Here is a 22,607-nt window from a genome sequence, read left to right as displayed (position 1 = left end):
CTCCAAAGTTTATCACCCAAAAATTACTCCTAAGAGTTGCCCAAATAAATAAAAAAGTATTTGATTACTTCCTCTTTCATTTAACAGAAATCTTAAATATAGAAAAAGAGAAGTACATAATATTATATTATAAAAATAAAATTTATAAAAGAAAATAAAATTAAAAAAATTATGGAAGTTTTGTTTGTTAATATTTTAAGAATGGCAGAATGAGGCTCTATAGATAATCGGATATTTATTATAAATTGTAAGGTCCATAATAATCAATAATAGTTATGCACTGATTATAATATTATGCGCTAATAAGGTCTGTAGTTTTTGTCAAGTTGGTAGAATTAAGATATTTTATGTATTTTATCCTATTTTTTGTTTAGGTTGGCTGCACTGCTATGTTTTTGGAGGCAAACAAACGCAAAGCAGCTGGGAGACGCCAAAAGTTCAAAAGTAGGGTTTTTAAATGATAATTCTTCGCTTTTAATTTTGCCCAGAAGTGAAATGTACAACATACTTTCTTGACTTGTAATTTATGACTTAGTTATTTCATTTCCCTTATATAGCAGCTCACGAATCATTTCCACCTCGGAAGGGGTTTTTCACCATCAAAAAGTTGTCGGAAAAGAAAGGAAGCCGACATGGAACGAGAAAAGACAGGTTTGATACTATTTGATATCATAATAATCACATAATTGCTGGTTTATCCAATTAAATTAATCTCTTTCCATTTAAAAATCTACTGTCTGACTTTTTTGCAAATTGACACGTTCGTATTGGCCATAAACACATTCATAATATTCTATCTTAAATTAATTTACTTGTATATTTATATAATTTATGTTGATTTTCTCTGAATCTGAAATTTATTTCAGAATACTTGAAGAGGCTGCGAGTGATTTTTCAAAGGTTCAGCGTGAATGAGTTGGAGACGATCATCTTTGAGCGCTACATTAAAGACTTCAAGTGGGAGGACTTTTTGTCGGCAGCTGCCGAAGATGAAGAAAGGGTCACCATCAAAGCAGCTGCTAATTTTCTGTGCAGCAAGCTCGCTAGATGGTCTCCCCAAGCAGTGGCTGACCTGGCTGAAAGAACGTGGATCACAGGTCTGTGATTGATTTGTTATTACTTTTTTCATTTTTAATTTGACATTTTTTCCAGATGTTTGCTTGCACTCAAAACGCCATCAGTGGACCACATTTGACCTTGCTAATGGCAAAGGGATGGAGGCGGTTCCTCGTTCAGGTGTATTCTTCAAAATTGTGGAAAGGAAGCTGATGAACAGAAACATCGAAGCGGTTCTGGACTTAGTTGGATTATGAGTTTAACTTGATTAATAATTTTCTATTTAGATGGTGCGCGCCCTCAGATCAAGGAACCGCTTCTGGCTGTCTGTCCGCTTGCCAAAGAAGTGTACAAAGAGGCAGCCTACGGTGTTTGAAAAATACCATGTGCCCATCTTCTTTTCCATTCCGTTAGATAAGCCTTTTATGTTCATCATGACCAACAAAGAGAAGGTGGAAGAAGCTGTCTTGAAGGTCAGAATTGTAAAATGATAAATTGTAATTCACTCAATAATAATTTTTCAGGCTGTTGCCTCCGCAGTTGGATACAGAAGTGCCTCCATTCGCCAGTTGAGGGGCAAGCAAATCAGTCAGCTGACTAAGGCCTTAGAATTGCACGAAAACTTTGACCATTTGGCTTTGAACATTGAGGAACCGGAGTGTAAGTTTCTGCTTTTTAAACACAGAATTGCTATTTTTTTAAATGTATGAAAGCGAATAATTAAATAATATGTTTGACTTGGAGAAATTTTAAAAGTGATTTTGATCATATGCAGTCGAGGTAGAAGAATTGTCGAAGGGTGGACTGGACATGACCAACCACGCTGCCAAGAGCAAGTACTTTGATGTACTCCTGACCGAAGATCCTCCTGTGCTGGAATCGCTCAAGTTTGTGGTAAATCAATTAAGTCATTAGTGCTGCAAATCAAATTAATGGCCAAAAATATTTTCAAAGTCGAAGGAGCCATTTCGTCTGGCGAATACTCAAGATGATGGCATTGACTGGAGCAAGATCAAATTTTCTTGCGACGTCACAATCAAGTCCAAGAATGCTTGGGAGACTGTGAGGAAAATGGCCGTGGAGGACGACGTGTGGGATTTCCCACCTCCGAAGTACCTCATCAAGGCCTTCCACTCTGGCAAAGATGTGAACGACTTCGAAGATTCCGATGATGAAGACGATTAATTTAAAACCACTTTAACACTCCAATGAGCAGCAACCTGCTGTGATCTCAAATCTAAGTCTGACAGTCTTAGCATTTAATTTTAAAAAATGATTTGGTAATTTGGGATTATTTTCCAGTGTAAAGACATTTTTTCTGGCCAGGGAAACACGGACATTAACCAAATCCACAATCTGAATAAAAATCTCTTAAAATTGTCACTTTCAAAAGAAGAATTTAAAACTTGACTATTTATAATAAATAAGTCTTACAAATCTTCTCTAAAATCCAATTATGTACATTGTTGTAATAAGTGCCATTGTAAATTTTGTTTGAAGAAAGAGATGATCGTGGAAATGGATGAATCGGGCTTTTTCCTCATTGCAGAAATTTGTTTTTTAATTCAAAAAACAAGTGGCTCTACCAGTTTCCGTCACGGTCTGTGACCCTATTTCATGAGCAAGAAAAATAAAAAAACTAGCAAAATTGAATACATCACATTTTAATATTAAAATTAAAAAAAAAACCAACAAACTTGTTAGTTTTATTTTTAATTTTCATGTTTCTATGTAGTGTTTTTAAATTTAACTGATTTTTTGTATTTTTCTTGCTCATGAAATAGGGTCGCAGACCGTGACCGAAACTGCTAAAGCCACTAATTGTTTTTTGAATAATAAAAAAATTTCTGCAACGAGGAAAAAGCCCGATTGATTCATTTCCATTGTAAATTTTGTAATGATTAAACAGAATAAAAACTATAGGAAAAACAAGAAACCTTCTCATACAAAAAAATATCTCTGGAATTTAAGTAATAAAAAAAGGATAAAGAATGAAAAGTGTTATAATTTCCAAAATTATTGCGACCTCATTGATAAACGACGATGCAAACGCAAACAATTTTTTTTCTTATCCTTTTTCTTGGTCTTTGTCATTGTCTCCTTAAACACTTATTTTAAACTTGATCGTAAAATTGCTGTTGTCAGTCACAATCGTTGATTTTTGAAGAGATGAAAAACTCGGAAAAACTTTTGAATGCGCAGCGCCGCGTTGGCGCCGCAGCACGTGCGCGCGCGATTTAAAGAGCAGGCGCCGATTGCGAAGCCACTCCCCCTTATTTATTTACCATGCGTCACTTGCTGCCTATTTATAAGGGGGCGGCCGCAGTGGCCGCATTTCAGTCAGTTTCTCGCTATGGATGGAAGACTCTACGTCTCAATTGTATGGTGTTTGTCTTGTTTTGTGGTGAGCACGATCAGGTCGTCACCGGTGCACGACTCGAGACCACTCCGTAGGCCGCTCTCAACAAATTACGACGATGAATATCGGACTAATTACGCCGATTACGAGCAAAGTGAGCAGTGGTCGCGACCTCGTCGGCCCAGCACCACTTCGGCGGCCCTCAAGTGAGTACCGAAAATCGCGGGTCCACCTGCCGAGGCCACCTGGGACGGGGGCGGCCCTCGGCACTCCTGCGGTCGCCGCGGCTCGTTGAACTGCGGCGGTTCCATTTAGAAATTCTGGACGAGGGCCAGCCAAACTTTTATTAAAACGCGCGCATGGCACTTTCTGGAAGCGAGTCCTTAATTTTACGTGTCGACACGCACGTGTTGGCGCCATAGCAGAGGCTTAATATTTTCTCCTGTATTTGACAAAAATTATTAATTTAATTCGCCAATCAAAACATGAACACTTCACTTAAAAGTTAAAAATACATCTTTAGGGACAAAGTTCAAAGTTATTATGATTAATTTTTTTTAATATTGTACCTATTGTACTTGAAATCAGCATTTTAAATTTTATTCTGGAGCAGAGTATTTGTACGTAGAAATATTTACTTTTGGATCTTGCACTTTGTTTTTATAATTTTAAATAAATTATTCTTTGATTTTTATTATTATTATTATTGTTTACGTTGTTGAGAATTTTAATTTTTTTATTCAGTTTATCCTAATAATTGCTATTTCCATTACAAGCGTGAGATAAACAGTTAATTACCACACGAAACATAAGAAAAGCACAAATAATTAATATAGGCTCGTGCATTTTAGTTCATCACCTTTTTTTCTACGTCGCTCGGAACGTCATGAAAATGAATTGATTGATTTTATTAAAATTGGCAGCGATTTAAATTGACTACCTCTTCAATTTCCGACTTAAGCGACTAAAAAAGACCAAAATGACAGACTTTTTCAACTTTTTAAGAAATTAATTATATGTTTTTCCAGACTTTCAAACAAAATTTCCGCAAAATTTTGTTATTTTGAAAAGTAAAAAATTCTATTAATTTATTGCAAAAAATATTTTCATACGGATTTCATTTAAAGCAACTGAAAGTAGCACTAATTAAAGCTATTTTTTCATCTTTTCTTTTATAACAAAAAAAGAATATTGGAGGGATGAAAAATTTATATGAAATTGTGTTCAAATCGAAAATTATTATTATGGCTAAATTTTAATTTTCAATTGATTTTACTTTAAAACTGCAACTGTATAAAATTTCAGTTGTGGAAGGATTATTCACGATTAAGGGGTTGCTTCACGTTATATTAATTGAAAATCTGCAGTTCTTGTTTATTCCTATTGAAAACAATTAAAAAGAAATCGCAAAACCCGTCGTTGAACTGCCATTTCGGAATGATTAATTTGCTAATTTTTTGTTGTCGGTGAAAAATGGTTACTTTAGGATCAGTAAACATTTCTGGAGAAACTTAACACGATTATTCAAATCTTTTAATTCCCTGTCTTCAAATACATAATATAATCACCAAATTTAACCCTTTTTCGTACATACAAAGTAATGCTTTAAAATTAAAAACGCAACAATTTTTTGATTTCTTTGCTGCTCGAAGATTATTATTTTTGTGCGATTATCCTCCGCGATTTATAGGCTGCAAATTCTGCATATTTGTGCGCAAATTATTGCAAACACATTTTTTGCGTGCCTCAATAATCGATTGTGCGCCAGCAGCACACTCTGTAGAAAAGCCAATGCCAACGAAACGGAAGCCTTATCAATTCCCTCGTGTGTGGATGTTGGTTGTGGAGAAAAAAATGGTCATGGCTACGACAGCTTTTACTCGGACGTCGCGTCTCGCTCGGTCGCACCGGCTTTTCATTAGTATTATTTTTTATTATCATTATTTATTTGTTTTCACGGTCAGGCTGAGATTTGAGTATCTTGACTTGAGACAATATTCGATAGTGATTAACGTCGTTAAATTTGTTGACTTTGGAAATCACACATCGGAGTCTAAAAACAAAAATCGTCACTCAAAATTATTTTATTATTGTTGCTGTTTATTGGTCCAAAATTTCACATCACAACATTCAAGTGTTGAAAAACAATTATTTAAGGAAATGGAAAATTAGAAGTAAAAACTCTCTAATTAATGGCTTCAGGTTCAAACTTTTGGTTGGGCCACACGCATTTTGTTTCCTCCTAAAAAAGAATTCAAAGAAAAAATTATAGTCGAAATGTGGGGTCATAATAATCCTGATTTCAAAGTGAAATAAGTATTTTTTTCCTCTGTAAGTCACATTTGACCCCCAAAAAAATGCGTGCCAGGTCGGAATCTGAAATAAATTAGTAATTTTAGTTCAAATTTAACAATAAACAATTATATTAATTTAAATGTGGCAAATTTTAAATAAATAATACTTTTCTATCAAGTGAATCATTTTGTTCCGCATCGACTTCAATCCACTCGTCGGTTAATTAGAGTTCAAGGTTTCCTGCCGACATATATGCGCCTTTGTTTTCCAAAGTATCGATTTGCTTGAAACCGGCGCGGCTGAGTTTCTTCCATGCCGATGCATCCAAATCCATCAGTGGCCAGAAATAGCCGTTTAATGACGCGTCGTGCAAGTAAATGAGAAAGATTTCACGAAAAGTCGAGTTTAAAAATAATAACTCAATGTAATTTGCCCACACTGACGTCAACGAGTTTCGATAATGGAAATTTTATTGAAAAGATTACTCACTGGATAAATTTTATTTTACAAGGAAACGAGAATAGACATCAGTAGAAGTGGAAGGGAAAGTTGTTTGTGGAAAAAAACTGTTGTGAAATGGCGGAAAACTATGATTTGTATATGAAGGCTGAAAAGAAATTTATCCTGATCTCAAATAGAGGCAGAAACTGCTTCATTTACATTAGTAGATTCTGAAATTTATATATAAATAAAGAAAAAGAGAAAATTTTGCAATAAATTTTAGTTCTAGATCAGTTCAGTAAATTTAAGATCATGCAATTTTTTCTTGGATTTTTAATTAATTTAATTCGAAAAGTTTAATTGCAAATACGGAGCGAAGGCAAAACGTTTTATAATTTTCTAATTATCATTTGAGGCTTCATTCAAGTTATAAGAAGTGTTTATTCGCCGGTTACATTTTTTACACACGCAATTTTCCTTGAGCGTTCGCGTGATGATTTTTATTTCGGCGCAGCACCAAGTGAAACTTGTAACATGAATATCAAGAAAAAACGTGTTGATTTTCAAATCAAACAGTTTTACAATTTTGTCTGGTCGTTGCCAGAGTGGTCAAAAATTTGAAGCCAATTTCAGCTATTTTAGATTAACTGGTTATTAAAAATATATATATATATATATATATATATATATATATATATATATATATATATATATATATATATATATATATATATATATATATATATATATATATATATATATATATATATATATATATATATATATATATATATATATAAATCAAGGAATGTTTTGATTGAAAAAATTAGCATTGAAGGAAAATGGCCATTCCCTGATTTAGAAAATTTCCATTTATTCAAAAATCAAACTTGTCGTAAAACTCCTCAACAAACTTAATGAAAAAAGATAATATTTTTGATGATTTTTTATTATTTATTATATTTTTTATATAAAGTATTTTTATTTAAATGAAGCCAATTTACAATTTTCAATGGAGGGATTATTTGGTTCATTTTTTTTTTAATCTAAATTAATCTTAAATCGCGTCTCAGGTGAGACAACAGCTGTGCGTCAGTCAATAAATGGAGCTGAAAATAGTGGCTTTGGCCAATTAGTTGCAATCGGCGGATCAAGAGGAATCGCGTGGGGTGCGTCAATCACGACTCGGTCGACGCAGCTTTCGGGCCAGGACTTCCGAAACCGGTCTTGGCAAATAAAAACCGGACGAGAAAATAAATAAATTCCGTAACGCGATTTCGCCTTTTACGAGCGTCGTGGCGCCGCCGGTGTGAGGCGCCGCGCCCCGCGCTAAGCAAGAGATCGATCACGGGGGTTGAATTAGGTCAGCCACTCTCGTTTCGCGCTGCGAGCCGACAGGTTCATAAAAAAATAATAATAAAGTAAGAGAGATCGTCGACCTGGAGGAGAAATGGAGCGCTTTTTGCCAAGCACAATCCGATAGAACGAAGGGCCAATTTTGTTTGCGCTTCCGCTTTCAAGTGGGATGCTTTTGATTGTGAATGAGTTGCAAGTTCCTTTTCCATCCTTATACTGGAAAACCGAAAGTCTCAAAAAGGGACCTCATTCTTTCGATTTGGTTCTCACGAAATTTAAAAAAAAAATGGATAGTTGATTAAAAACAAAATAAATAAATAAAATTTGATTTAATTAGAAATTGAATGTAAAAAAATAATTAATTACATGAAATTGAAGAGATCGGGCTTTTCCTCGTTGAAAAAAGCCCGGTCTCTTTCATTTCCAAGATCATCTCCTTGTGTCAACTTCTTAAAACTAAATAATTAAATGAATGAAATTGTAAGTTCCACTCTTTTACTTTTTTTAAGCCAAATTTAAAAATTCATCGTAATCGGTGAGTTGTAAAAATATGACAAATCAACAACAATAATTATTTTAATTATTTAAATCTTCATCCTGATTAAACTAAATGTGTGTTAATTTATCTGTTATTATTTAGATTTTCAACTGTTTTTTTTTAACTTTAAATAACCGCAATTTCGCTTTTCAGTCCAACTTTTGTTCGGAGCAAATCCACAATTTCGTTACGCGTTACTTATGAGATTTTTAGTGAAGCACTGCGTAGATTGGGTCGCTGCTTGATATGGTTGTTCGCTTCGGCTCGAATTGACCCCTGTGCCCCGTTGTAACCACAACAATTAATTAGGCGCGCGCGCGTTTCTCTTGAGCGAGCAAAAGCACACTCATAAATTAAGTCGGCCGGTGGATGATGGAATAAAAAACACACACACGAGGGTCTTTCTATCTCTCTCGCAATTATTGTGATCGACAGAACAAATTCAGAGCGTGCGTTTGTGCAACGACTGCTGATGCGGCGATCGCGCTTATAACAATCTAAACTCGATGCAAAGTACGTCGATGCGGTTATGTAACTCATGATATATATTCCTTCTCTGTTAATATTTATATTCTTACCGCATCAAGTTATAAAATTAGAAGAGAAAATGTTAGTCTATGATGATTTTTTCAAAAAAATTTAAAGCGGACTCAGAAAATGAGCGAGAAAACCAATGCTCGGAAAATGTCTAAATTGTAAATTTTAATTCTTTTCAAAACAGATTCGGATTTCTGTTTCCAAAAAGGTCCAATTAATTAACACTAAAAAATTATGAGAAGCAAATGGGAAACTCGGACAGAAATCTGTTTTGAAAAGAATTTAAATATCCAATTAAAAGTTGAAATTTGGACAGTTTTATTCTTTTTCCGAGCATTGCTCAGTTTCTGAATTCACGTTATTTCTTTTGAAACATTAAAACTTAACTGGAATGCTCATAACAACGAAAACCCGACACAATTCTACACTAAAAATTAGAAATTGACTGAAATTTAAATCCAAAATAATTTAAAATTCAAATTGTGTACAATTATTTGGTTTGTTTAAAAAAAAAATGTTTTTTCTTCATTTTGTGCAATTTTACTTTTTACCTTATTACCAATCAAGTGAAATTTCCAAGCAATGAGTCAACTTGAGGAAACTCGCCCAACAAAAATAAAAATTGACTTACTTTCACTAATCTGTCGCACTCTTATTTGTATTCTTTGCTGTCAAATTTGTGCCGTAATCGTGGATTAAAAATACTTAAAAATACACAAAATGTGCTGCAGTGGTGATGTAACTACGCGAAAAACCGCAATTAAATAGTGCCTTATCGCGCTTTGCAGATTGCTCAGCTGCACTTCCACTTGATAGCATCTATCGCCAGCAGGGTTATGTGAACGCGCAAATAATAATTAATTTTTATCGCCATTTGCGCTCAACGGATTTCTTTCAACTGGCTTTTGCAAAAACGCTGCGTTACAATATTTAACAGGTTGATTAAATTTTAAGAAAACGGCATTTGAGGATGAAATTATTCTAATTTGATGTCGTAGAAAAATGGAAGTCTGAAGAAAACAAAAAAAGAACGGAAATGGGTCAAGTGCAGTGGAAGTGGTTGACCGTCCGACGCATTTTTATTTCATAAAAAATGATAAATTTCCTTTACTCATATTTACACTGGAAGATAATATCAAAAAGTTAATCGTTTGTATCATTAAATTTTATATTCACGTTCTTTTTTCTTATAGAACATATTTGCAAATTTTTTTGGAATTAGTTTAAATTTATTGTTATTTAATATTGTTGTTTTTTGTTGTTTATTGTTACAATACATTGTTCACATTCCATTGATGAAAACAATTTATTTGAAAAGCAATAAATTTTTTGGACAAAATGGCACAACCGCTAGCAAGAATTTTGCTAAAATTTCCGAGATTAAAATCACCCTATCCGCCGCAGTGAGCCTTGAGTTGACTTGGTTTTGTTAAGATTTATTGGCAATGGTTGAAATTTATTTTTCTTTATTTTATATATGATTTTCAAACATTTTGTTTTGTTATTGTTTTTCTATACTATTTGAAAAATAATATTTACATAATTTGCTGATATTTGTTTTTAAAACTGAAGAACTTCAACTCTGGCTTTGAGATTAAAATTTTAGCAAATAATTAGATTGTAAAATATTGAATTTTTTATGTTTCTTATACTGGCGGTTACCTACATTAACAAATTTTCAAAAGTTGCGCATTAACGTGATTAATTGAGTCTGGTCGATGCAGAGGAATTGCGGCGAAAATTTGAGCCGCGAGCGCACCAAATGACCGACTGGGCAAAGCTGCGAAAGAACTTGCGCTTTTATCTGCTGGAAAACAAAAATGTTTTGCCGAGTAATGAGAAAATTGTCACGCGAATTTGCCAGTCCGTGCAGCCACAATGCCCGCCTCGAGCGCTCCGAGTCAAGCCTCATGGCGAGCGTGAGTTTGTGGCATGCCTTGTCCCTGCCCTTCCATGACCACCTTGGCGGTCACCACCATCCTCGTCTTTGTTTCGCAGTGAGTCCGTTTTAATTTTAGAGTCGTTCACCCTGTACCAATCTGGAATGAAATTAGCATTTTGCAATTCAGATTCGTGGAAACTGCAATAAATTAAAATTGTTATTTCTATAAAAATTTAGTAAAAAAACGATTTTTCATCTCTGTTCCTACTTGACAAAAATTGAGATCGGGGAAAACATAATTTTCTCTATTTTATATTTCTGTATCAAAACTTGCAATGATTTTGAGAAAATTGCGTTTTATTTCTATAATTCTCAATGAAACAAATTTTTTAATTATAGAATTGATTAATTAAATTCATCCATGAATTTCCAGAAGACAAAACTGTTGAAATTTAGTATGATCTGTGTATAATTCAGTGGCCATTTTATCACGCCTCGTTGTGGTGCAAAAGATTTCGCAAATTCAACTTGGCCGGCCTTTGTTGTCCGCAGTGTCACAAATCTTGAGCAAATGTCAGCACCAATTATATTCTCGGTATATTTTCTCGCTTGAAGCGTATTATTTTGCGTTCAAAACAAACACTGCAAATTCCTATTTTCCGCTATTTGCATACCATCTAGGCTGGTCTGAATTGCTTGGAATTTCGAAAATTTGGCTTTAAACCGAGCCAAAATAAATGTGCGAAATGCTGTGTTTAATTTTGGCCTGCAAGAAAATCTGTACCAAATATAACCTTAAATGATAAAAAGCTACAGAAATAATATTTTATAAAATTGTAGCTTGATTATATAATTTAATTTTAATTTAATTTGACCAAGGACGAAGGGCATTCCTTTAATCTCTGTATGAGAAAAACCCACTGTCACCAAAATTTGATGAATTAGTATTCATACCTTTTGGATGTACATGTAATAATGACATTTTAATGAGACCTCGCTTGCCCGCCACGCCGTGCTTTATCTTATCAGAGGAAAGAGTTATACTCGGCGCGCGACGTGATTATCGCCTCTCGCTGCAGGATGAGCCAAGCCGCAGCAGCAAAAGCAAAAGGAAAACTTTTATTCGGCCGTGCAGAACACGATGCTTTTTTAACAAAAGCTAAATTTGGATTTTTGAGCTGGACTTTGTCACATTTAAAGTTGAAATTTATCGACTGGTTCTCAATGCCTCCGAGAATTTGCAAAAACTGGTGCAGTGAATGTTGCTTTTAACCGATCGATGGCCACCAAAAGGTCGCCACCAAAAATAATTGTCCTCTTAAATTCTTATTTATAAATTTTTTGAGACATTGAGTAATTTTTTGCATTAACTTATAAATTATTTTTAAAATGATTCGAGTTAAAACAGTTTCTTTATGGTGTTTTTCTACACTCCTCTTCCGTCCTCGCTTTTTCCTCAATTTATTTGACTTGGGCTTCTAACACGTTCTCGCAACGCTCAAAGTTTGCTTTCGTCTCAGTCCTCTCGCGTATATAAAGCTTTGAACAAGCATGACTGCAGAGTCTTGATGAAAGCCTCGTTGTTGCCAGCGTGCTGATTACAACTAATTAGCGAAGTGCTCTGCTAGTCTTTTAGTGTGTAAAATTCCTTATTCTTATGGAGAAGGTGAGGAAAGAGGAAGAAATGAAACTAGGCATTAACAACGAATTTAAACAAAATTTTTAGCCGCATTTGGACAAAATAATTATACGCTTCTTCTTATTTTTCCTCCAGCTGACTTAGTAATTTTTATCTGAAATTTACTCTCCACTTTTGATTTCGGCCTCAGAAAAAAACAATTATGGTTTAAAATTGGAAATTGCAAGAGAAGATTTTCAAAAGAAACGCCATATTTTCAGGCTCGGATGTTGAATGTGATCTGAAAAGGGAAATTGGGCGGTTCATTAGGGTAGCTGTGCACCCTCGGGTGTGAGTACCGAGAGCGATTGCAATCGATGACGGTTCTCCGCAATGTGAGAACAAGGTTACTCGGTTGTTGTGGGCCGAGCGAGCAGGCAGGGCCAACTTATCGATCGGGCCGCCGCGTTTTCAAGTGAGTGGGGCGGGCGCCCGTCCGCCTGCTCACCCGCTTGGCTGGACCTGGCTGGCTTCGGCACCCCTGCCGGAGCGCCCCGTTCCCCGCTCCCCCCGGAACGCACGTCGTGCCGAAATTCCAGGTGTTTCCCGGGATTACACGCAAACTTTTCATATCAAAATTTCGGCTCATATTTTATTTTTATTGTTGCAACAGAAATTTTTTCAAAATATACTTTTCGTTTGAACTTCTAAAGCTTGGGGAAAAAATTGAGCCAGCCAGTTATTTTAAAGTGACGCGGGCACAAATCATCACGTCAAGTTCAATCTGTCATATCTAAACATAAAAAAAAAATAGAAATATATTTAAAAATGAGCTCACTAGACCATGCTGTGTCAGCGAGATGGTTAAAATCCGTTGATAAATGCTCTGGCGATGCGCAAAATCTTGGCACATTTGCTGTTTTTTGCCCTGTCAACTCAAACCCGCAGCCCATTTATTTCATCCAGAATGCTTAAATTACTCCAATTAATTCGTAATGAAAACTAGATTTATGAATTTTACGGCTCAATTAGGGAATTGAAATTTTTGTAATCTCGTTAATTCTTGAAATCTTGTAATTAATCCGTGTTTTTTTGTTTGTTTTCAGGCTGACCCGAGGTGCTCGCAGCGCCGACCACCCTGACCTGCAGGTGACGGGAATCAGGGTGGAGGTTGCTGAGCGCGACCCAACCTATGATGAGAATGGAGTGCCCGTTCTGTTGGTGGGCATGACGGCCACAATCAGACTGTTTGGTCAAGGCTTCACAAATGAGACCTCCGTGGCGGTCACGTCGGTGCCGGGCCTGCGAGGCGAGAACTGCCAGCATCCATCGAATAAAGTCTTTCTCGTGAGTTTGATTTTTATCTATTATATTCTTTAATAAAAAAAATTCGCGTTTATAGAATTGTAATTTTATTATTAATATTTTTTTTTACATAAAATTATTTCAATTGGCGCAGTTTCTTAGTTAAAATTAATATTGAAATCAATAAAACTTCAAGTAATTGTGATCAATTTTCCAGCAAGTAATAAAAATGACTTAAATGGGTGGAAACTTTGTTGCGATGGGAAACAAAGTGGGTGCAATACCATTAGCGATGTTTCTTATGGTTTATTTTTGCTCTTCTCACAACACGACCATTCATCATTTTGAACGCAACCTCCGCAAAACACCAACAATGCACTCGCTGGAAAACTGGTCTATTTCAGTGCGATGACAAAATGCTGCGCCAGTAACGTTAAAACGCCGCACGCTTCATTTGTTCATTTGCAGCAATTTCCAATTGCACACAATAGCGTTGCGCTTTAAGTGGAGGCAAACAATTTTCATGATGAAAATCGCATGTGCAAGGCAGCAAAATGTGGGTGATTTAACTAGGTCAGTTTTTTTTAAACGCCACCCGTTTTCAATCATGTTAATCAAATTAACTTTTAAGATCGTTACAGCGACGCTGACACTGATTTTACTTAAATCAAATTGAGATATTAAAAAAAAGCTATGGACTCTTGGAAATAAGTGGTATTGGATTTATTAATAAATAAATAAAAAATTACAACCAAATAATAAACGCTTATTTTTTTATTTCTTATTAATATTATTTATGATTTTATTTACTTAGAAATAAATTATTTTATAAATTTAATGTTTATTTTAAGAATTACTTTTTTCGACATTTAAAGCAGCATATTAAGTAATAAGTTCAAAGTATATTCATTTTCCTAAAATGTATTAATATTTTCAACACATTCACAAGTTTGCACCAAAATTGTAATAATAAACTCGTCACTTTTTCTCCGTCGTATGTAATTAAAAGTTAATAATAAATAAATGATAAACTATTTTTCAGTAAAAACTTCGATAGCTTTCATTAAAAAAATTCATAAATCTTTTTCATTTACAAAACGCATCTTATTTAAGAAATTTCTTTCTAAGTTGATGCAGAACGCCAATTTTGCCACTTCTCAAAATCGAAAAATAATTATTCAAATTTCAGGTTGACGCGAAGAGCATCATGAAAACGTCCGCCCAGGCAATGGTGCAATTGCCGGACACCGCGCTCGACGGCACCACGTTCTACATCTGCACCAAGAAGAGCAACAGCAGCAATTGGGAATATGCTGGAGACGAAACAGAGACCTGGCTTCAAATCAAGGTACTGAAAGTTTTTAAAAATAAAAAAGGTTCATCTAATCCATTTCCGCCAGGCCTTTCAAAAGATGCTGCCCCTGTGGCTGGGCATCGTCATCATCGTTGTCCTGCTGGTGCTCTCAGGACTCTTCTCAGGCCTCAACCTGGGCCTGATGGCGTTGGACAAAACCGAACTGAAAATCGTCGTCAACACCGGCACCGAGACTGAAAGAAAACACGCACGGGCCATCGAGCCGGTGCGGGCGCACGGCAACTACTTGCTCTGCTCGTTACTTTTAGGTGGGTTCAAGCCAAAGCCCGTTTTTGCGCTTTTGCCGTAATTGCCGTGCGGTTCCATCTTTAAAAATCTTTTATTCAAATTTGAATTTATCAAACCATTCAACTGTTTCGTATTCGGAACTTGATGGAACCGCACCTTGTCCTTTTTCCTTTGTTTAATTCCGGAGGGAGCCTTGCTTGCTTGCGGCTGCCAAAGGGCGTGCAAAAATGGTGTGTCTAGAGCAAGTGTGACAGTGCAGGTAACGTGCTGGTGAACTCGACGCTGACCATTCTGATGGACGACCTGACCTCTGGACCGGTGGCCGTCATCGGATCGACCATCGCGATCGTCATTTTCGGTGAGATCATGCCGCAGGCCATCTGCTCCAGACACGGCCTGGCCGTCGGCGCCCAGACGGTGTACATTACTAAAGCGTTCATGATCATCACCGCGCCCCTTTCTTATCCAATCTCGCTGCTGTTGGATAAAATTTTGGGCAAGGAGATCGGAAACGTGTACAATAGAGAGCGACTTAAAGAACTCATCAAGGTATTTATCCTCTTCTGACATCTCTCTATATATATATTTGATTAAAATTTTAATTTAAATTAAAAAATCAACTGTGTATAAACATTCGAGTGTATTTTGCAATCTGCTCATCAAATATACTCGCACTGACTGTAAATATTCATCATTCGTTAGTCCATTAGCAATTTTAAAGTAGTTTGGGCTTTTACAAAAATGATTTAGTTTTCAATGCTTGTTAACTGTATTATTAAAGAATACTCTTTTCTGGCTAGTTCATAATTATGCAAGAAATTAAATGTCAATAATTTTGCTGGCAAAATAAAATAAGAAATGATAATACATCTTTATCTGCAGTCAACTTAAAAATTTCCATAAACAACAATTCAAAATAACTTCAGTATCAAAATAAACCTTTTAAAATAAATTATGCTTGATTGTAATAAATAAATAAAATAATGAAGTTACACAATAAAAATTATGATAAAATTGAGTGGCGCCTTCTTCGCCACTAAAAAAGGACCCAGGCCGACAAGACTTTGTCTTGGCCTGACCCTAAGAAAAATTATTTAAAATACCAAAAATTCACTTTCATTTCCGTTTGTGGATTCTAATTTTGAACGGTTCGAGATGCTTTTTGAGTGCTCGATAGTCACGGAATTGCCTCAGCGCCACTTAAAAAGTGAAAAGCGCGTTGCGCTCCTGAAGTGCTTAATTGCATTCTGCGAAGAGGCCATTCATCTGATAACCGCTCTCGGCGGCCGAACGGGTGAGGCGGCGCGTCTAAAAATAATGTCGGTCGCGCCGAGAGATGCAGCCAGAGTGTCTCGTCATGCGTATTTATTTAAAATTATGTATGTGCAAACACACACACCACAAATATTCTGGCGATAAAAATAGGCTGCGACGGCGGCACATGGCAAGAGGCTGGATTTTTATTCCTGCCACACAAATATAAAGCAAGTGTCGTGCAAACACTGAGGAAAGTAATTTATCAATTGCGTTTGCTAATATTTTTCTTTCAAGGCAGGCTGGTAATTTGTTTTTCACTTATCGCAATCAGTTTGTCAGACAGTAAATTCGTTTGACGTAAAATTTTCAATCCTTGAAAAAATACTTTCAATGACAGGACCCAATGCAAATAAATTATAAATTTTTATTTAAACTTTTAACTGTCATGAATATTTGAACAAAAAATTATTTATTGAAATTAAATTTAATGCTTAATTAAATATAAAAAAAGTATATTTTTCTATCAACACAGTCGCGGAAATTTTTCCGTTAAAGATAATTTTGTCCATCAAATTATGATTCGAATTAATAAGAAGCATGACTATTAAATTAATTGAATTTAATTAAATTCGCACCCAGTTTGGAATCGTCACACTCGTCGATTTTGTCAACTGGCCACCGCCATCGCACATCCTCTCGTGTTGGTCCTGTTTCGCGACGTCTCTCTCGCGTTTCAAAATAATATGAAGCGCGCCGCAAAAATTGCGAGCTTTGTTTTCTTAAACGAAAGTGACAGGAAGTTTCGCGTTGCCCGGCCAGATTTGTCTTACACGCTGCAACTCGCGTTACGGAATTTCCTCTGAGCTGCGAGATCGAGTTGTCAGTTTGGCATCCTTTGAAAGGTGAACCGAAAGCGCGCATTGCAAATTAACACTATTTACTAAAATATTTAATTACTCTAAAGTGTCAACTTCATCTGTGTACAATCCAGTGACAGAAAAGGCAATGAAATATAGTAAATTTAAAAAAGGTTCCTATTAATTTATAAAATCTTTTCCTGTTCTTCCTGGAAATAATATTACCCGCTTTCAAAATGTAAAAATTTCTCTGTATTTTCAATGAACACGTCAATTTTTTTTTATTATGATTTTTTTTTAATTTTTTCCATTTAAAATTCTTTCTAATTGTAAGATTAATATGAAATTTTTACTCAAACTGAAATTTCCGTGCTTTGAAAGTCAAATTCTGGCGTGTCTGGCACATTTCAATCGCCTCTTCTTTTTAATGAATCCACCGCCGCGGTTTATTTTCACAGCAACGTTTATACTAGGGACGGTCGAGCTTTTTTTTAGTATGGGGCAGCTTTGCTGAAACATTTAAATTAACGTATCAGCACCGGTGGGGGCACCAAAAGCCATTATTACTTCTATTATCAGCGAGCGGATTGTTGTAGTTGGCAGCCACCTCCGGCGAATTTGAGCAGCATTTGAGCGACTTCCTTTGTGCAGCTTCTAATCCCTGAAAGCTTTATTTTCACGTAGCTTAGACTTTAAAACGTAGACAAATAAACGACCTCTCTGTGCTGAGACGATCTATCGCAAGTAAATCGCTAATTAGGCTTAAAAAATTTCAAACCCGAGATTTTATTTACACGCTCGCCGAGGAAATCTTGAATTCGCCAAAGCCGAGCTCTTTGCCAAAAGAGAAGGAGAAAAATTTTAATAGCATAAGGCCGTTTTTTCTATTTCTGGCTTTTGACGGTTTGCTCTGCGCGTCACACAAACTGACACACACTGGTCTTATTAACGAGATCTAATTGGGCAATTAATAGTGGATTGGGAAAGGTCGGCTAGATTCCAAGGACACATTGATCAAATAAATATTTTGTTTTCCTGTTTATTTGCACGACTGAGATGCGCGCCTCGGTCGATCCCGCGCTGATGCGATCATCTTGCTCTGTTGCAGGTCACCAACGAGTACAACGATTTGGAAAAGGAGGAGGTCAACATCATTTCTGGTGCGCTCGAACTCAAGGAAAAAATCGTCAAGGACGTGATGACGAGCATCGAGGACGCATTCATGCTGCCTGAAGACGCGGTGCTCGACTTTGAAACTCTCAATGAGATTAGAGAAAAGGGTAGGTTTTATTTTTGTAATTCAAATTATTCCTAGTACTAAAACAAAGTTAATTTTGTGGTGTCAAGGATTGATTCGTGGTGATTTGAATTTTAAATCGGTTTTTCCTTGATGGGTTTTGTGAGTTGTTTATTGTTAAAGAAGAAAAAACAATATCCTGCTTTACATGTTTTGTCTGCGGGCTGGAGCCATCGAGCTGTGAAATTATTTTGACAAGATTAAGTACAAAAATTAAAATATTTTACTTTCAAATTAACAATTTTTTTGTGTGAACAATTATTCAAAGTTACAAAACAATTTTTAACACAGATTTGATACTTGAATTCAAAAAGATATTTTTAATGTCAAAATTATTTCACAGCTCATGAATTATGGCTGTAGCTGAAACATGTAGAGCAGGATATTGTTTTCTTAAATAATTAACAGCTCACAAAACCCATCGAGGAAAAGCCGATTTAAAATTCTAATCATTATTAAAAATTAAAATTTAATTTTTATTGTTTCAAACACGAAGTTCTAAGCTGGATTTTTCCAAATGTGACCAGACCATTTTAATTATTTTTCCATCAAAAAACTAAAAATTTTATTGATATTTCTAATCGAACATTTTCCAGGATATTCCCGTATTCCGGTCCACGAAAAGGGCAACAGGTACCACATCGTTAACATCCTGTACGCCAAAGATCTCGCGTTTGTCGACTCGCGCCTCAACATGCCTGTCAGCGTGTTTTGCAAGTTCCACCCTCGCAACTTTGAATTTGTGTTTGAAGACGTCACGCTGGACCACATGCTGAAATTGCTGCGGGAAGGTATAAATTTCCGCTCGCTTAGTTGCACAAACAAGTCATATTTTGCTCTTTGCAGGCTCCAAAGGGCATATGGCGTTCGTCCTCAAAGTCGTAACTCAAGACGAGAAGGACCCCTATTACGAGTTGGTCGGCCTGGTTACTTTGGAAGACATTATCGAGGAGATGATCAAGGCGGAAATTGTCGACGAGACGGACATGTGGTGTAAGTATAAGCACGCCACACTTCTTGCAATTTCGTTTGACTTTGCCGTTTTCTCTTGATCGCAGCGGACAACCGGACAAAACGACAGTTGGACAGGAACACGTACAATGTGTCTCTTTTCCTCGGCAAGCGCGAGAAACAAAAGCACGTCCTTTCGCCCCAGTTGACTTTGGCCGCCTTCCAATTCCTCTGCACTTGTATAATCAAATTGATTCAATCTGCAATTAGTCAACTGATTATTAATTGTTGTTGCAGCGGTTTCTCCATTCAAACCGGACGTCATTTCACTTACGGCGCTGAGGAAACTGCTGGAGGAGGACGTCAACCGGCAGATTAAACTGAAAAGAAAAGGAATCATGCAAGATCCCCAGAGCCTAATTATTTACGAAAAAGTAGAAATATGAAACATACATAAAAGGAAATTTAATTTGAAATCAATTTTCAGAACAAACCTGCTAATTTCTTTGTCCTGGTTTTGGAAGGACTGGCCGAGGTGTCGATCGGAAATGAAAATCTGGTCTTTGTGGCCAGACCCTTTACTTCTTTTGGAACAGAGTTTTTCATGTCAGTTAGTAAGTGATCAGCTTCGTTTCTCCTTGAATGAGATTTTAATTCCAAAGTAAATCTAGCCGAGTCTGCTTTGGTTGTGACTCCGCCAAGTCTACCCGAATACCAGCCAGCAGAGTTTCTGCCTGACTACACGGTCAGGGCACACACAGACATCACATTCATCAAGATTCCGGTGTCTCTGTACATAGCAGCCGTCCGGGCAACAAAACTCGACAAGATGCGCGAGGATGGAGGGGCCCTGGAGGACCTCGACCTTTCAATGGTGATTTTCGCTTTTGCTTCTCGATTAATCAAAATGCACAAAATTCAATTTCGAAATTACACATAATATGTGCCTTGCATGCTTTGTTTAAAACGACTTTCTCTAATCTCTTTGTCGACCATGTCGAGTGACTGTGAATTTACAATCTTGTCTCTGTTTGTGCCGCTGCTTTTCCTGCAGTATATGCTCCAGCAAGATAAGGCACGCAACGATCTCGGTGCCTCTCCAGCTTCAGAAGCACAGGTGAATTAAATGTACTCGGCTGTCTGGTTCAAAAGACTGCTGATTTTATTTGTGTTACAATTCGCAAAAATATTCAATGAAAATTTTTGTCGACATTTGTACATAATGTAAAATTTTTGCATGATTTTTTGTTAACAAGAAATTCGTAACCAAAAGCCATTGTTCGTTTAAAAATTAAATGTTTTTTTTAAACTATTTCAATTTTCCACAGGAAGCTCCACATTTTGCCAACGCCAGCAGTCCCAGCACTGCAGGCAACGGACCCCTGGTCATTAAAGAGCGGGACCGCTTCATGAGTTCCGGTCAAATCTCGCCGCTGCCGCCAAGCCCGAGTGAAAGTCAAGGTCTTTTGCCACAAGAAAATACACAATTTTAGCAGCAGCCCCCGCGGGGTAACTCCATGTTTCCCCGCAGGTCACGGTGATGCAGGTTGGACCACTGGTGGTCAAGCACACTTGCACGCAGTGTCCCTTATTCATGTTGATAGAAATAAAAAGAGAAGAGCATTCCTTCGAGTAATTGTTAGAGACTCACTCTCTCGCCCTGTTACAGTAATAATTATTTTACGAGGTCAGTTACCGCTGCATGTGATTAGCAAAAAATAAATAAATCAGCCTGAATTTATTGGTGTACGACCAGTGTTAGGAAGATTTTGGACCAGTTTAGGCAGTGCTCATAGTAGATTGTAGCTTTCCTTGGCCGATTTTTGCTCTGCGATGTTGGTGCCATATATATATTTCTCGTAATATCATAACTAAATGCTTTCAGCCCATTATGAAAAGAATTTCATGTCAAATTTAGTCATTTGCAAGTTCCATGCCAATTGCTTGTACAAATTGTACATAATTATTTGTCAGTTTTATTTGCACCAACTCAATCTGTTTTATTTGTCGGAAACTTTTTGGAGCTGCCTGCTGTAAGAAAATTGCTCACAAATGTAATGTCAAAATTTTTCAGTATAGAAATGCAGCATTCGACTTGGGAAATTTTATAGAAAAGAAATATTATTCGATGTGAATTAATGAAATAAGATGGTAGTTGAAAACCGAGAACGCAGGTACAGGCTGTGTTGAAATGCTAGATCAGCCAAATCATTACATTATTGAATCCTGTACCTGAATAAATCTTGTAAGAGAAATTGTATTTGACGACGTGGAAATTATTGTATTTGTTAATAAAATGTATATTATCATCACCCTGAATATTATCATGCAATTTGGAGTAAAAAGCCAATACATAATTATTTTTTATTTCGTGCGAAAAAAAGTACTGTTCTAATTTTTGACACCGTTATAGCCAAAAAGTTTTGCAATGCCATTTCCAATGATGATAAAAAATAATAATTAGCAAAATATTTCAATCTTGCTTGTGAGAATAAATCCTTAAAAAGTTTCAAAAAAGACACGAAATTTTCAGCTCTTGATTGAGATTCAATGACTCCCTATAAAACTAACCCAAAATGCTCTCATGTTTAGCAAATTCCGGAGCTATTAACGTATTTTGTTATTCACTAAATAATCTGTATGCTCTGCAAAATTTAAATAAATGTGCTTTAAAGCCACAATAATGCCATCTAACAATAACATTTTGTCAAAAGACAAGCAACGAAGTACATCAAAATAATTAACTATTTGAAAAATTCTACGAAATCAAACTAATTTTCTTAATCCATAAAAGTTTAACAATTGTATTGGAACCAATGATCATCCCTTATTGCAAAGACAAAGAGAAAATTGTGTAAGAAATATGCGTACCTGTATCTATAGAAAAACATTTAATTGTGTCCTCAATGTCGTAAAAATAGGAAAATATATTGCTTTTAGTTTTTGGAGCATTAAACTTGGATAAAATTATTTTACATGCAAGCAGTGTGGCTATGTCACAGGCCGTCGCGTCAGATATAATTGATAATAATTATTATTATCTGATGAAGACGAGTATGGATGATTTAATTTAATTTCGTTAGCTACATAAAAATGTTAGCAGTTTCGTTATAAGAAATAAACATAAAAATGAGCCTGATGCAAGATTATTAAAATAAAATTATTTTATTGACATTCAATGAAATCTCTGCTATTTTAATTTCTCGTTATGGTCATTCATATCATCATATTTTCTTTCATTTTTGATTGGAGTTG

General features: G+C 35.9%; 2 protein-coding genes across 8 annotated transcripts; both read left to right on the top strand.

The window, feature by feature from the left end:
* Nucleotides 1-370: 370 nt before the first annotated feature.
* Nucleotides 371-3,025, top strand: LOC132195206 (uncharacterized). 5 transcript variants are annotated; one of them, XR_009441619.1, is made up of 9 exons: nt 387-444; nt 558-651; nt 867-1,097; nt 1,153-1,289; nt 1,344-1,529; nt 1,581-1,716; nt 1,832-1,950; nt 2,011-2,297; nt 2,359-3,025. XR_009441619.1 is itself a non-coding variant. In XM_059617041.1 (8 exons), the coding sequence occupies exons 2-8, from the start codon at nt 633-635 to the stop codon at nt 2,239-2,241; spliced, it is 1,059 nt and encodes a 352-aa protein (XP_059473024.1). In that variant the 5' UTR covers nt 371-497; nt 558-632; the 3' UTR covers nt 2,242-3,024. The 5 variants fall into 5 exon arrangements, 4 of the variants coding, with proteins under 4 accessions (XP_059473024.1, XP_059473023.1, XP_059473027.1 ...); XM_059617041.1 differs by having other exon boundaries at nt 371-497; nt 2,011-3,024; XM_059617040.1 differs by having other exon boundaries at nt 2,011-3,024.
* Nucleotides 3,026-3,367: 342 nt separating this feature from the next.
* On the top strand, nt 3,368-22,530 carry LOC132195302 (unextended protein). 3 transcript variants are annotated; one of them, XM_059617215.1, is made up of 14 exons: nt 3,368-3,621; nt 13,189-13,429; nt 14,577-14,735; nt 14,788-15,010; nt 15,250-15,539; nt 18,213-18,384; nt 18,998-19,192; nt 19,248-19,394; nt 19,460-19,591; nt 19,650-19,786; nt 19,840-19,966; nt 20,024-20,226; nt 20,407-20,469; nt 20,681-22,530. In XM_059617215.1, exons 1-14 carry the CDS (start codon nt 3,410-3,412, stop codon nt 20,843-20,845), a joined length of 2,466 nt encoding a protein of 821 aa, XP_059473198.1. In that variant the 5' UTR covers nt 3,368-3,409; the 3' UTR covers nt 20,846-22,530. The 3 variants fall into 3 exon arrangements, with proteins under 3 accessions (XP_059473198.1, XP_059473199.1, XP_059473200.1); XM_059617217.1 differs by lacking the exon at nt 3,368-3,621 and adding an exon at nt 10,455-10,579; XM_059617216.1 differs by lacking the exon at nt 20,407-20,469.
* Nucleotides 22,531-22,607: the final 77 nt, after the last annotated feature.

The sequence above is a fragment of the Neocloeon triangulifer genome, unplaced genomic scaffold, assembly GCF_031216515.1.
Source record: "Neocloeon triangulifer isolate White Clay Creek 2 clone unplaced genomic scaffold, ASM3121651v1 ptg000009l, whole genome shotgun sequence".
Taxonomy (NCBI): domain Eukaryota; kingdom Metazoa; phylum Arthropoda; class Insecta; order Ephemeroptera; family Baetidae; genus Neocloeon; species Neocloeon triangulifer.
Note: the sequence above shows the minus strand (reverse complement) of the source record. Positions and strands in the feature narration are given on the sequence as shown.